Source organism: Dendronephthya gigantea, unplaced genomic scaffold, assembly GCF_004324835.1.
Source record: "Dendronephthya gigantea isolate DGI-Jeju-01 unplaced genomic scaffold, DenGig_1.0 000068F, whole genome shotgun sequence".
Taxonomy (NCBI): domain Eukaryota; kingdom Metazoa; phylum Cnidaria; class Anthozoa; order Malacalcyonacea; family Nephtheidae; genus Dendronephthya; species Dendronephthya gigantea.
The window spans coordinates 1,083,729-1,096,658 of NW_021163078.1; the positions used below are offsets into that span (position 1 = coordinate 1,083,729).

The window sequence follows — 12,930 nt, forward strand, 5'->3', positions numbered from 1 at the left end:
ATGCATTCTTACAGCAAACACTGAATAAGCAAAATATAGACACCTACCACTTCAAAGATTATAAACTACGAGTCGTTCCTATTTCACCAACTGTTTCTGTGCTGTGATGATCTTTAAATCTTTTATTATTGTTTTAATATTTGACTCCATGATTTCATTTGATATTTTTAAAAAATAGTTTGCAAAATGACGTTAAAATGCTGACGCTCTCATGCATGCTCTCTTTTTGTCTTAGCCAATCAGCAAGTTGTAGACGACCGTTCTTTCTTCGCTCAAATTTCGCGCATGCGCACAACTACCATGACCATTGAACGTCCATGACATTTGGGCAACTTTGGATCAAAGAGTAGATATTATATAATATCTACTCTTTGTTTGGATTCGCCTATGTTCTGTCAGAATACCCGGGTGTAATTCCTAATCTCCGGGCGGAACTAGTACCCTCGCACGGTGCTCCGCACCGGCTCGGGGATTATTGATTTGGGTCCTACAGTGGATATTTTGTTGTTGTGGCCAAAGCTATATCAGTCCTCAACTCACGCTAGAAGTACTTTTTATTATGGTTTTTCAGTATTATATGGGCCGAAAAGCAAAAGAGTTGATGGTCTCTAAGATATCGAAAATAGCTAATACACGAAATTTGAATCTTTTGAGCTTATTTTAAAAAATTAAAGGCGGAATTTGTTGGATTTTAAAACGTTTGCTTAATCTTACGCCCTTCCAAATTTCTGTTAAATTAAGCCATATAGGAAGCCCAGACAAATGAGTTGAAGTTAATAAAAATCCGTAAAACACTTCAGATATCTGTTAAAATGAATTAAAGTGTATATGTAATTTGCTACAAAACTACTGTTAGAACCATGTATGTAGCGCGCTCCAGTGGCGCTGACTATGCAACTATAGTGACGTAACTTACTATATTATTGGAAAGGAAGGAAACTCTCGCCTCAATTTTCAACATGTTGACAAATTAAAACACAAATTACTATAGTAAAACGGCACGTCGACTGCTAAATGCCTACCGTAGGTTTAAGTTGAATAATCAAACTATACTTTCATGATAAAAATAATGCTGAATTCAAACGAAAGCGCTGGAAAAACGTACACAATTTTTGTGAATTGGCCGAAATTTTCGTGAATACATACGGGATGTAAGTACCTACCCAAAATGACGGCGGCGGAAGAATCTGATTGGTCGAGAAAAGTAAGCAAAGTATGATCGACCAATCAGATTGGTCGAGAAAGGTAAACAAAGAATGATCGACCAATCAGATTCTTCCGCCGCCCCCATTTTGGGTAGGTACTTACATCCCGCATGTATTCATGAAAATTTCGGCCAATTTACAAAATTTGTGTACGTTTTTCCAGCGCTTTCCTTTGAATTCAGCATTATTTTCATTATGAAAGTATAGTTTGATTGTTCAACTTAAACCTACGGTAGGCATTTAGCAGTCGACGTGCCGTTTTACTATAGTAATTTGTGTTTTAATTTGACAACATGTTGAAAATTGAGGCGAGAGTTTCCTTCCTTCCCAATAATATATATAGTAAGTTACGTCGCTAGTTGCTTAGTCAAATGGCAGCGGCACTGGAGCACGCTACATACATAGTTCTAACAGTAGTTTTGTAACAAATTACATATACTTTAATTTATTTTAACACATATCTCAAGCGTTTTACGGATTTTTATTAACTTCAACTCATTTGTCTGGGCTTCCTATGATTAATATTTAATGTTTAATGCAATAGTGCAATAGAATGCAATAAATATTCTCTGGAATTCTAAAAATTTAGACGTTTGAGTGACATTTTGAAGGGTTTCTCTAATTTTAACAGCTTTCTCTAATTTTAAATACCAAGGCACGTAAATACATATAACAACTCTCCCACCCGCTGATGTTAAATAACTTTTGATCATTTAAATTTTAAACTGTCTGAAATAAATGTCTCCTGTGTTGTGAGAATTTCACCTTAAGATTTCTTCATATTTCCTCACACTGCTGCATCAAAACATTCAACCTATATCAACAAAAAAACTCGTTCCTGTAGCGATTATAAACTTACACATCTTTATGTACACTTGTTGTAAACTTTTAAACATCGGTATACGAAGTTAGTACAGTGTTAGCTGCATATATATAACATACAGTAATTAGTTTTGCCAGTCATGCATCATAATTGAGTTGAATGTTTGTCGCGCAACTAAAAAGGGAAGTGCGAGTGCTAGTTAAGATTCATATGTTCAGCGCAGAGACACAAAGAAGCAGCTCTTGAGTGTCGTCTTTGGAGAATTTTGGAAGTTCCTGCAAGGTGAAGCATTTAACTTTTCAAACATTCATAAAGAGTTGAGTAGCTATGTTTCTGTTTTTATTTACAACTCTTCAATTTAATACACGTTTCCTTGCATGATACATAGTTCACGTATATAACTAATCCATAAATTTGTTTTCTTCTAGAAAGTTTCCCTATCATATATTTCACTGCAAGTATAGTAATAAAGCCGGTGGTACTTCAAATTACGTCTTTCTTTTCGGAAAGAAAGGTATATGGCTGAAAATATAACTTCGGGAATGTCGGAACTTTCCATAAGCTCTGCTGATGCAGGTAATACTTTCGTCAGCAAGAAATTACATGTCTTGCACTGATTGCTTTTATTAATCTACGAATTCATTTGATGGTGAATTTACTACCATCGTTAAACTCGTGGTATGTATAGAGATCTTAAGTTGCCATATACTAAGAGTATGTGATTTTCATAAATGTGTAAGCATAAACATAAGACATGAACGCCAGTTTTATTTTGTCCTAATATATCGATGTGCAGTTGGTTGCATATTTCTTGCAAGACCATATAATGCTAATAAACATTATCTTTGGAATTCGTCATCAGTTCCCAATTGATCGTGATTGTTTTCCTGGATAAAATATGCCCGGAATTATACCCAGTATAAACGAATCTTGCAACATACATTATATAGGATTTTTCATGTTTTTTTTCACGTGCCAAAGAGGCAAAAGCTATAGGTAGATTTCCCCTAAGCCGTTGAAGTTTAGAATTGCATGTACAGCAACAGGAATGTTCTATAGCAAGAATTAAAAAATCACAAACGCCCACAGCTCTTTATGTATGTTGTTTAGAGCAATGCTGTATCACTATAGTTTTAAACTTAATAGTAGTTAGAATAAACTGGTTAGGTTGTATTATCATTCCCATGCAATAATGTAGAAAACACGTTCTTCAGTAAACTCTCGTAGATTTTAACCAGCGCGAGTGAAAGGTTTCACTTTTAGAAGAGAGCTAAAGGTTTATTTCAAAGAATTGTAATCGGAATGTTCTTCCTGGAAGACTATATATATATACAATCGCTCACAGCTGGTGACCAATTACCCAGCACGCATGTATGGTGTACACTCATAGATATATACTAGGTTAGAAAGTTAGTATCACTTTCGAAATGCATGGATGGTTGGCTATGGTTCTAGTTCCTTCGAAACTAATTTGAATCGATTATTTTAAATGTTTAAGTGGTGTTAAACTTCAGCCTTTCTTATGCTTCTTCTAGCCCTTCTTATGCTTTTTAAAGTGGATAATTTTTTATGAAAATAAATATTACCAAGCAAAACAGGCTCTAACTGTTAGGTCCCTTTCTGATCATGACCTAGCTTCCCTCACCCTAACATAACGAAGGAGGCCTGAACAGAGCGCTCCGAAATGTGATCAGACCAAGAATTATTGCCTTTTAAATAGGGCAAAGAGGACCTAGAATTATTGTTCAGGGTGGTGCGTTTAACCCGTATCAGGAACCATCGGGACGAAAAGAAGATTTTATGACAGGAGTAAAAGAATCTGCCAAGGCGGGATACGCCATTTTGACCGTACGTTTTCATATTAAAAAATGTTTTTATTCCATACAGTTTCTGTCCAAACCCTTCCCACACTTTATTTGTTTGATATATATGGAAAAAAGCCTGATCTGCGCGCAGAAACGCAGACATTCTTCCATCATTAATATTTTTCACAGAACGGTGGCACGGCGGTCGATGCTGTAGAAGCAGCAGTTCGTGAACTGGAAGACAATGGGAATTTTAATGCTGGTTATGGATCGTATTTGAACAACAATGGTGAGGTGGAATGCGATGCATTGATTATGGATGGCAACACATTAGATACTGGTACGGTATGTTGACTGACAAAGCGCACAGATAACGTCAATTTATTACATTTGTTGGCGTTTATAACTAATTAAAGAAAAAGTTTCATCCAGTTGACTGGGCAATGCAACAGACCTAAATGTAAAGCGAACTCTCGATTTATATACCATGATGCCCTCTCAGGTCGCTTCTGAAGCTTCGTCCTCAATACAAATCTGCCTAATAGGCTTGCCACACCATTTTTTTGTATTCTGCATACATGCCTAGTAATTATTTATAATACACATGCATACAAGATTTGTGCGACACTGTCGTGCTCCGTTGTCGAAGCCTAGTTTCTATTTCGCGCGCATGACAAATGTGACAAGTGGGCGCTTGATAAATGATGATTATTTCTCTAGCAAATACGTGATTGATATCTCTAATCGAAAAATCTTATTAAGTACGGACAAAATCGTAGTAAACTGATCGCAGAAGTAAATATCCTAATTCGACCAAATATTTCATGCAGATTGGTCCTATACGGATTGAGTGCAGACTAGGAATGGGTGTAGCTCAAAATTGTCACGACTTCAATGACATATGTGCATGCTAAAGCCCCGTTTACACTACACTCAATTTTATGGCACGGCACGGCTAAAATTGGTACCCGTGCCCAATTTTATTAGTGTTCAGGCTAAGAAAACAAAGGTCGAGCACGGATGAAATGAGCACGGGTACCCATGCATCTTAGCCGTGCAGTGCCAATAAATCGAGTGTAGGGTAAACGGGGCTTAAATTTATCAACTAACAAAGCCACTGAAGCAAAACACGCGCCACGAGTTTTTCAACATTAGTATTTGCTGATTTCACACTTTTTTAGGTCCAAATAAGTATATTCACGAAATATATCATTTTTCGCATTTAACCTTCGCACTCTTTGTATCCATTTTTTTGCCATCCAAACCAGGGGGCGGTTTTTCGAGTAAACGGTATATAGATAAGGCGAATTTAAAAAACACTCTGTTACATCTTGCGAATGACTGAATCTACGTCTTATGAATTGAATATGTATAGTTTTAATGAAAATCGAAATATATACCTCAAAATATTTTAGCTCAGTTGCTCAATAAATATATCATTTTTGTTTTCCATTTTAAACTTATTTGCTGTTTATGCTAAACGCAGAACAACCCGGCCCAGACCCTTAAACCCTTATGTATTTAAAGAGAATTGCCTTTGAAATATCTAGGTGCAGTGATGAATGGACGTTATTTTCGTAATCCTGTTTCGCTTGCCAAAAAGATCATGCAAGATTCGTATCATTGTGCATTGTCTGGTGATGGAGCGCTGGAATTTGCTTTGCGCCATGGGGTAAGACTCTATGATCCGTCGAAATTGATCAGCGAGCGTGCCCGTGAGAAAACTTATAAGTACGAAAACTTTCCAAAAACTGTTCGCACTATCTATCCGGGAGGCCCCTTCGAAGAAGAACATGATACTGTTTCAGCTGTTGCTATGGATGCCAAGGGCAATCTGGCGTGTGCGATGTCATCAGGTACGCATCTGCGGCAGGACGTGCACCAGTGGTGGACGTTGAATTACATAAAGCGTAGATTTACGTACGTTGTGGGCGGTTACAGGCATTTTCCTGATGGATCCCAAGGGAAAGCCACCCATGACTTCACACCTAACGAAATTGCATTGTTTACATTGAATTTAAAGCGTATAACCGCAAAGTTTGTCCAGCATTCTATTGAATGTTAAAACCATATGGTAGTATAACACTAACAAACTATAAGGTGATTATTGTAAAATGTATTTGTAATACATACATATTACAAATATTTATAGAGTAACACATAACACAAACAAATATCTTCCAATTATTATTATAGGTGGTATACCTGGCAAGTTGAAAGGTCGGGTTGGCGATGCAGCGCTGGTTGGCTGTGGGGGCTACGCAAATAAACACGGAGCAGCCACTGTAAGTGGACATGGAGAGTCAATAATGAAAATGACTCTGGCAAGAGAAGTTGTTTCCATGATGGAAGAAGACGAGGGAAAAGAATCAAAAGATGCTCAGGTTAGAATCCCAAACTTTTAAATCAGGCAAAATTTTTGTAAACAAATGGAATGAACCAAAAAAAAGGCAAATTGTCATGGAATATATTAATTGTTTAAATATATATCCAAATAATTTATTATACTCTCCCCTACTGTATAGTCGTTTATATTAACTATGATTGTATACTATTCCGGTTATATACTACAAAGGTTGTATACTATTTGTGACGGTTTCATCTTTTCTATACGTAATAAATGAAAGACCTTTATAGTTTCTCACGGATACTTTTTGTATTTGTATTTGTATTTAATATCTTCCTTGCTTCCTAATTCCTAATTACAGGTTAAAGGAGAGCAACTAGTGGTCAAACAGGGCGAGCCCCAATTGAAAATGACTACTAGTATGCTATGACATTAATTACATTACAATAGTTATTATATATAAAAACTCTAAAAATGGTAAATACGTTATTTACACCTAATTATGTGGAAATTCGTAAGAAAAAAGTTCTTTGCAAAATTTTTTATGAAGTTTTGTAGTGAACAGTTTAAGACTACCGATAGTTCTAAGATTACTGTCTAATTTGTAAACCTGATTTGCCTTTAAAAATGCGTATCAAGTACGGATACTTAATATCCGCGCTGATATTACATGCCATCTGTTTCTTAGGAATCTGCAGAAATCGCTTCAAAGAAATTGCTTAAACGCATTGGTTTTTGCGGTGCTTGTGGTATAATTGCTATTGATAAAAATGGAAAATTTGGGAGAGAATTCAAAACCAAAGCTATGCCGTGGGCGAGCATCGTGGGAAAGCAAATGGAATATGGTATGGATCCATATGAAAGGAAAACTGAGTTCCTTTGAAACAACTTTTATGAACAATTTTATATTTAATTTTTTATTTAAGGCCTATATGAGTTTCATACTAAGTTTATTATCTCTCAAGATAATATGTTTCATCGTATAAATACCTATTAAATTCAATTATTCATATTAAATTCATGTTATAGAGAATGCTTTCTTAGCTTCCTTCAGCTTCCATATATATTTTGACAGCTCCGTCTCCTTCGCGTATTTCTTGTTCGCGAAAAATTTTGCGTGGTTTCGGTAGCGCGTTTTGAAATAGTCCGCAGTGACTCCGATGATCTTGGCTGCATGGTGGATCGTTAATTGTTTCACGTGGACACTTCGGCTGTTACACTACGTTTAATGTGAGCTGGGAATTTTTCCGGTTGTCTACAGTTGCATTGTCGTGAGTTGTTTGCATGCGTCGTCTGTGTTCGCGTTTGTCTGTTTTGTGTGGTTACTTTCTTGTTGTGCTTGTACATCTTTATGAATGAGTGCATTTTGCCAAGACAGCCGTATAGCTAATTCGTACGATATTGCATGTCGGTTGAAGATTTTGTGGAGTTGTTGGAAGGTGGGAAGTGTTTGTCTAACAGTTTTCGTTTTTACGCTTTTCGAGTAAGGGGGATTGTACTAGATTGTGTTGCGAAATTTGCCAAATATATTTTGCATTATTACACGCAAAATATAGATTCGAATTTTTTTTTTACCCTGTATAAAGGAAGTCACCCCCAGTCTTTGCATGCAAAAACAAACACGGCCAAAACAAAAGTATTTTGTTGTGATTTTGTAAATCTGATGAAAACTCCAAAAAAAATTTTTAAAAAGATAATAACTGATTTTGTTAGTACTTCCTGATGTAAATAGAATGCATTTTATGGACCTATTTTTGGGAATGCGGAGTATAAGACAGTTCTTTGCTATAGGAAAAAGCGTAGAGCCTATAGCGTGACAATGCAGGAAGATTTGTTCTACTTTATGATTAATACAATTTTTTCCATCTAGTCACTTGAACTTATAATATTAAACAATGTCTATATAGTGTATTTTGCGATGAAATTTTAGCTTTTAGGCTATTCGTTTCGTACAAATATTGTCAGTGTCAAAATTGCAAAACTCGCCACTGCATAATATCCTGTATGTATTTATACTGAATCAGACCACTTTTCTTTTCGCTTTAGAAGAAAGAAAGTAATGAAATATGCTAAGACACAAAGATGCAATTATAGTTAAGAGGCAGATTACATGGTGTCTTTTCAGCCCGGCAAACCGGGGCCAAAGTATTTTTCAATTACATAGCAAGTTTCAGCCCGGGCTGTGTTATGACACGTCAGAATTATTTGAAGACCAGGGGCAGGGCTGAAATTTCAGCCCGGGCTGAGTTTTTAAAGGCTTATTTCGATTCTTCGAGCGCTTTAAAATGCCGAATGACAATAATTGACGTTTAAGGGACTATGACTGTACTTTAAAATGAAATAAACAAACGAAAAAGCATTGTCAAGGCGAATTTTTCTGTTCGTGTTTAAGTTCATTTACGATTACATGACAACAACAGTAAGTTTCCTTAAAGTTAACTTTCAGCCCGGGCTGAAACTCAGCCTGGGCTGAAATTCTTGTCATGTAATCGCGTGCGCGATTATGTTAGGATTTTAAAACAAACCCGGCCTGAAAACACTTAGAAATTACCACAACAGAATGTGGTAATAATTCAATGTTCAGTAAATCCTGATACATATAAATTTGCTCCTGGATAATAAAGGTTATGGACAGGCTAAATTAATGGATAATCTTAGTCAAGCTTATAAACCTACTTTTAAGACCTATTCCTAAGTATAATCCTAATCTATATACTATCAAGGACTAAATTCGGGTATTTATATAGGTTTTACTATATGTATGGATTTGAACTAATAATGCTGAAGCCCAAAGAGAGATATCACGCATGCAAGCAATATATGCATGCATGTGTAAGCCGGTATTTCTGCATATTTTGTTGATCTTGTACTAATTTGAAAACTCTTTTAAGTCTCAGAAGAATTAACAGGAATGAGATGTAACCAATCAAAATACATGCATGCATGGTCCGGCTTATGAACTGTCAAGGCTTAAATGCACGGAATCCAAATTTGAGTTTAAGCAGAGCCGTGTACGTGCTTGCAGGTGATGTTTTTAAATCAAAATATATTTCGTGCCTGGCTTCACTACACAAGTACAGTATTTCGAACTACATTAGAACTACATACTGGGGCCACTAGTCCAGCGTTATTAACTTCTTTTAAAGGCAACAGTAACAAATAGTACCTCAAATCGTATCAGTTGGACAACGAAGTTCTTGTGAAGCTGTCTGTCTGCTTCTCACACATTCCGCATAAAAAGGTGAGAATATCTATATCTGCCTTCATCGTCATTATATTGGCAGCCGTTCGTATCATATTAGTACACAATATGTACAAATGTTGATAAGGACAATATTATTATATATTCTTCTGTTTTCTTTTGCCTTTCTATAGTAGCTAAAGAAAATTATGGCAGAAAATACGCGAGGTGAGTTCATAATAACCTATGTTTATTCGATGGTAAAATTGCGATGTTGCTAAACTTTGATTTAAAGGCCCACTGCAATTCGTTATTTGTTAACAAGTTTCATCTAGCGTTGCAAAAATTCATCTCACAATTATGGGAACCGGTTGCTAATTTCTCGGAACGATAACACTAAAATCGACATTATTGTAGCACAACTCCTATTTAATAATCTATTAGCTCTAAATTAGCCAGAATTTATTTATACGCGTTTTGCGCACTAACCGGTTCAATCAAGACGGTTTTTTCGGTGGTAAAGAGCTGTAGCCTGTGCAGGCTGTGCTACACTTCTTTTACTCTGATAGTTCTTATCTGTTACAATATGTCTATAACTTGTATTAGCGATGTTTCATGAAATCAATGCATGCCGTTGTTACGATAATAGTAAATAATTTAGTTTAAAGGTTTAAAGTTTAAAGTTTATTTAAAAATCTTCATATTGCAGTTACAAAACTGAATTGCATGAAAGATATTTACAATAAGTTATAGTTAAAAATCTAAGATTGTAAGATATTTTAAATACAAATAAAAGTAAATAATTTAATGCATGGATGAACCATAATACCAGAGTAATAATGCAGTAAAGGCCGGTTTACACTAGCAAAGTTTCTGTGCGCACAGTATGCTTTGAATGAAGTGTGTGCAAACGTAAACAGCTTTCAAAGACTATGAACGAAGACTTTGAAGGGCTTTGAACGAAGTGGAGGCTGTGGAGCGTGTTCAACTTCGAACACAGAACTTCAAAGAACCCGCCACTGCGTGGGTTTTGCGAGACTATTGCGTGGGAAATGTGAGCTGTATCTGTGGCAGGAAATTCAATTGAAAAATTAATGATCAAATTGCGCTAGTCTTTGCAGTAATTTCCATCATTGGCGTCAATAGAGCGTTAATTTATGTGGACCATATTCATATATTATTCTCCTTAGCCCTGAAAACAATTTCACTTTCAATACAAACAAATAAGTCTGGCATGAAAGCCGGCGGTTTTCCACGAAATTTTTCGTCTGATATTCTTTTCAATTGTGAGAATTCGACCTTAGGAAAGGAATCTTTCACCTGTCACAATTGACGTCCATGATAATTTTTTTCTAGATATCATTTTAACTGTAAAATATACTCTAATAAACAAAGTGCACAATAGAGTGCATAATAATATTCGGTGAACTTTTCGTTGCTGTGACGCTATAGTTTCCGTTAATGCAAGGCTCGAAATAGACTGCTCTTTAAATAACCCATCATGCTTTGCACGATCAGTATTTATAATTTTACAGCAACGGCCTTTGTGTTTTGATTAAATATAACACAATTCCGATCTTTTTTTAAAGAAATTGATGAAATCGTGCCAAGAATAATTGTTCAGAATGGCGCTTATAATAAGCATATAGCAATGGATAATTTATGTGCAGAAAATATTTCGAAAGGATTAAAAGAATCGGCCAGGAAAGGATACGGCGTTTTAGATGTGAGTTTTTGTGTAAGGACTTACATGTACAGTAGGAGGCAAAAGTTTGAGTCCAGTGACTGTATTTCATTGTTATAGCAGCATATATTAATATCCTACAGAAAACCTTACCGATAAGTGAACTACAAAAAAGTAAATGAGTAAACAGAAAAATACATGCTGTACAACAACTATGAGATGTTATGATATTCATTTTACGTATGTTAATGTGCAAATATGCATTACATGTCAATGCTTAGTGTCCCTCTTTTTTGCTCTTGAAATGACCTTTATTCTTTCTGGCATAGACTCCATAGGTTTTTTAATGTCGCACGTTCAATACCTTGCCAGCATTCGTTGACCACTTGCCTCAAGTCATCCTAGCTGGCGGGTCTGTGCCTCGCCCATTTCCGGTTAAAACGGTCCTATAAGTGCTCCATAGGTTTTAGATCTGGAATTTGAAGAGGAAAGCCATGAGAACGAGATCACCAAAACCAATTTGCTTCTAAAAGATTTCTGGCACATAAAAGATGTGCATGTGCTTAGGGGGATTGTCATGTAGTTAGACGCACGATCATCTTTGTACCAGACGAAATTCCATGTCCTTGAAGAATTGGATGATACTTTTCTTTAATTAGGATCCTATTATATCTTTCAATATTGCCAAACCGAGCATGACCGAAGCAGCTAAAAGTTTGCTTGAGTAGGATTTAGTTTCTTCGAACCTCTCCAAGGTTAGTTGCATACCACCTTTTTAAATTCTCCCTTTTTCTGCGATCTTACGAGGAAAGAATCCTTCAATACTTAATGCAACTATTTGTCCTTGTGCACCATCACTTTGCTTTTTTCCCCACCCATCATGGGCAGTGTAAAGGAATAAGAACTTTATTTTGTTATAATTTAGATCATTAGGACGAAAAAAGTGTGCAATTAATATGGTTTACAGTACTGAAACACTAGCGCGCATGTCTTAACTCGAAAACACTGCCAGGATTTAATACTGGAATTCTACAACGACTGGACTCAAACTTTTGCCTCCTACTGTAATATGTAAAAAAAATCTTGCAAAAATCAACAAGGGCACACTGGCAAGATGACGCCCACCAAGGTTTGGCAAGCCAAGTCGACGATCGATATATAAGTTGAAATGTACATCTCTTTTTTTCCAATGATTCAAAAGGAAAAGGGTGATGTAAATAGCCTTTCTAACGATGACGAAAATGCCGCTATTTTTGGGGTACTTTTTCTCAAAACTATAAGAGCGTATGACCTCGTAACGGCATCTATCTTTATTTGTACGCTGAATTTATTCCTCAAATGGTTTGTTGATTCTAAAAAAATGCTTTTTATATTGTTGTAATTTTTTTAAGCTATTTGAGAAATTGAAAGTACCCCAAAATTGTGATCATGAGAAAGGCTAATTGGCAATTTCGTTCCCTGAGCGTGCGATCCCCTAGCGAGGAAACAGAGGCTATGGGTAATCGCAATCAGAAATTATTCCGATTGGTCGCTGACGCCATGCAGTTCTAAAACATTCCATTGATGTTCGTTTCGCCCGCTTTGTGAATTAGCGAATTAGTGAATTGTGAAGGTGATATTATTAAACGTATACATACTAGCACATGCATGCAATCGATGTTCTGACAGCGCTATTGTAGTTTCAATAGTTCTTTAGGTATTATTGATATTTAAAGGATCTCTGGCTTTCGGTTTGATTATTCCATATATAGCCTTCGTTCTCCCGCTAGAGAATCGCAGTCTTGTAAAACGAGATTGTGCAACTGCAAGCCCCAAAATCAGATTCCTTTTTTCAGATTCTCTAGCTCAAAACTAACTTCCGGTGTTCGTCCAGCTGTCCGATGCA

At 36.1% G+C, this 12,930-nt stretch overlaps 1 protein-coding gene across 3 annotated transcripts; it reads left to right on the forward strand.

Annotated features, from left to right (window-relative positions):
• The first annotated feature begins 2,203 nt into the window (after positions 1-2,203).
• LOC114531128 (isoaspartyl peptidase/L-asparaginase-like) lies at positions 2,204-8,028 on the forward strand. Of its 3 annotated transcripts, none has more exons than XM_028552777.1 (7): positions 2,204-2,310; positions 2,457-2,604; positions 3,749-3,876; positions 4,023-4,173; positions 5,384-5,689; positions 6,030-6,217; positions 6,869-8,028. In XM_028552777.1, exons 2-7 carry the CDS (start codon positions 2,547-2,549, stop codon positions 7,061-7,063), a joined length of 1,026 nt encoding a protein of 341 aa, XP_028408578.1. In that variant the 5' UTR covers positions 2,204-2,310; positions 2,457-2,546; the 3' UTR covers positions 7,064-8,028. The 3 variants fall into 3 exon arrangements, with proteins under 3 accessions (XP_028408578.1, XP_028408580.1, XP_028408579.1); XM_028552779.1 differs by having other exon boundaries at positions 2,215-2,310; positions 2,461-2,604; XM_028552778.1 differs by having other exon boundaries at positions 2,217-2,344.
• The last annotated feature ends 4,902 nt before the right edge of the window (positions 8,029-12,930 follow it).

What these genes read in the sequence shown, in the direction of transcription:
- LOC114531128 (XM_028552777.1), top strand. Translation starts at nt 2,547, where the DNA reads ATGGCTGAAAATATAACTTCGGGAATGTCGGAACTTTCCATAAGCTCT. An exon ending in TGGCAACACATTAGATACTG is followed by an intron (nt 4,174 to 5,383) that starts GTACGGTATGTT and finishes TGAAATATCTAG; the next exon opens with GTGCAGTGATGAATGGACGT. An exon ending in GGCGTGTGCGATGTCATCAG is followed by an intron (nt 5,690 to 6,029) that starts GTACGCATCTGC and finishes TTATTATTATAG; the next exon opens with GTGGTATACCTGGCAAGTTG.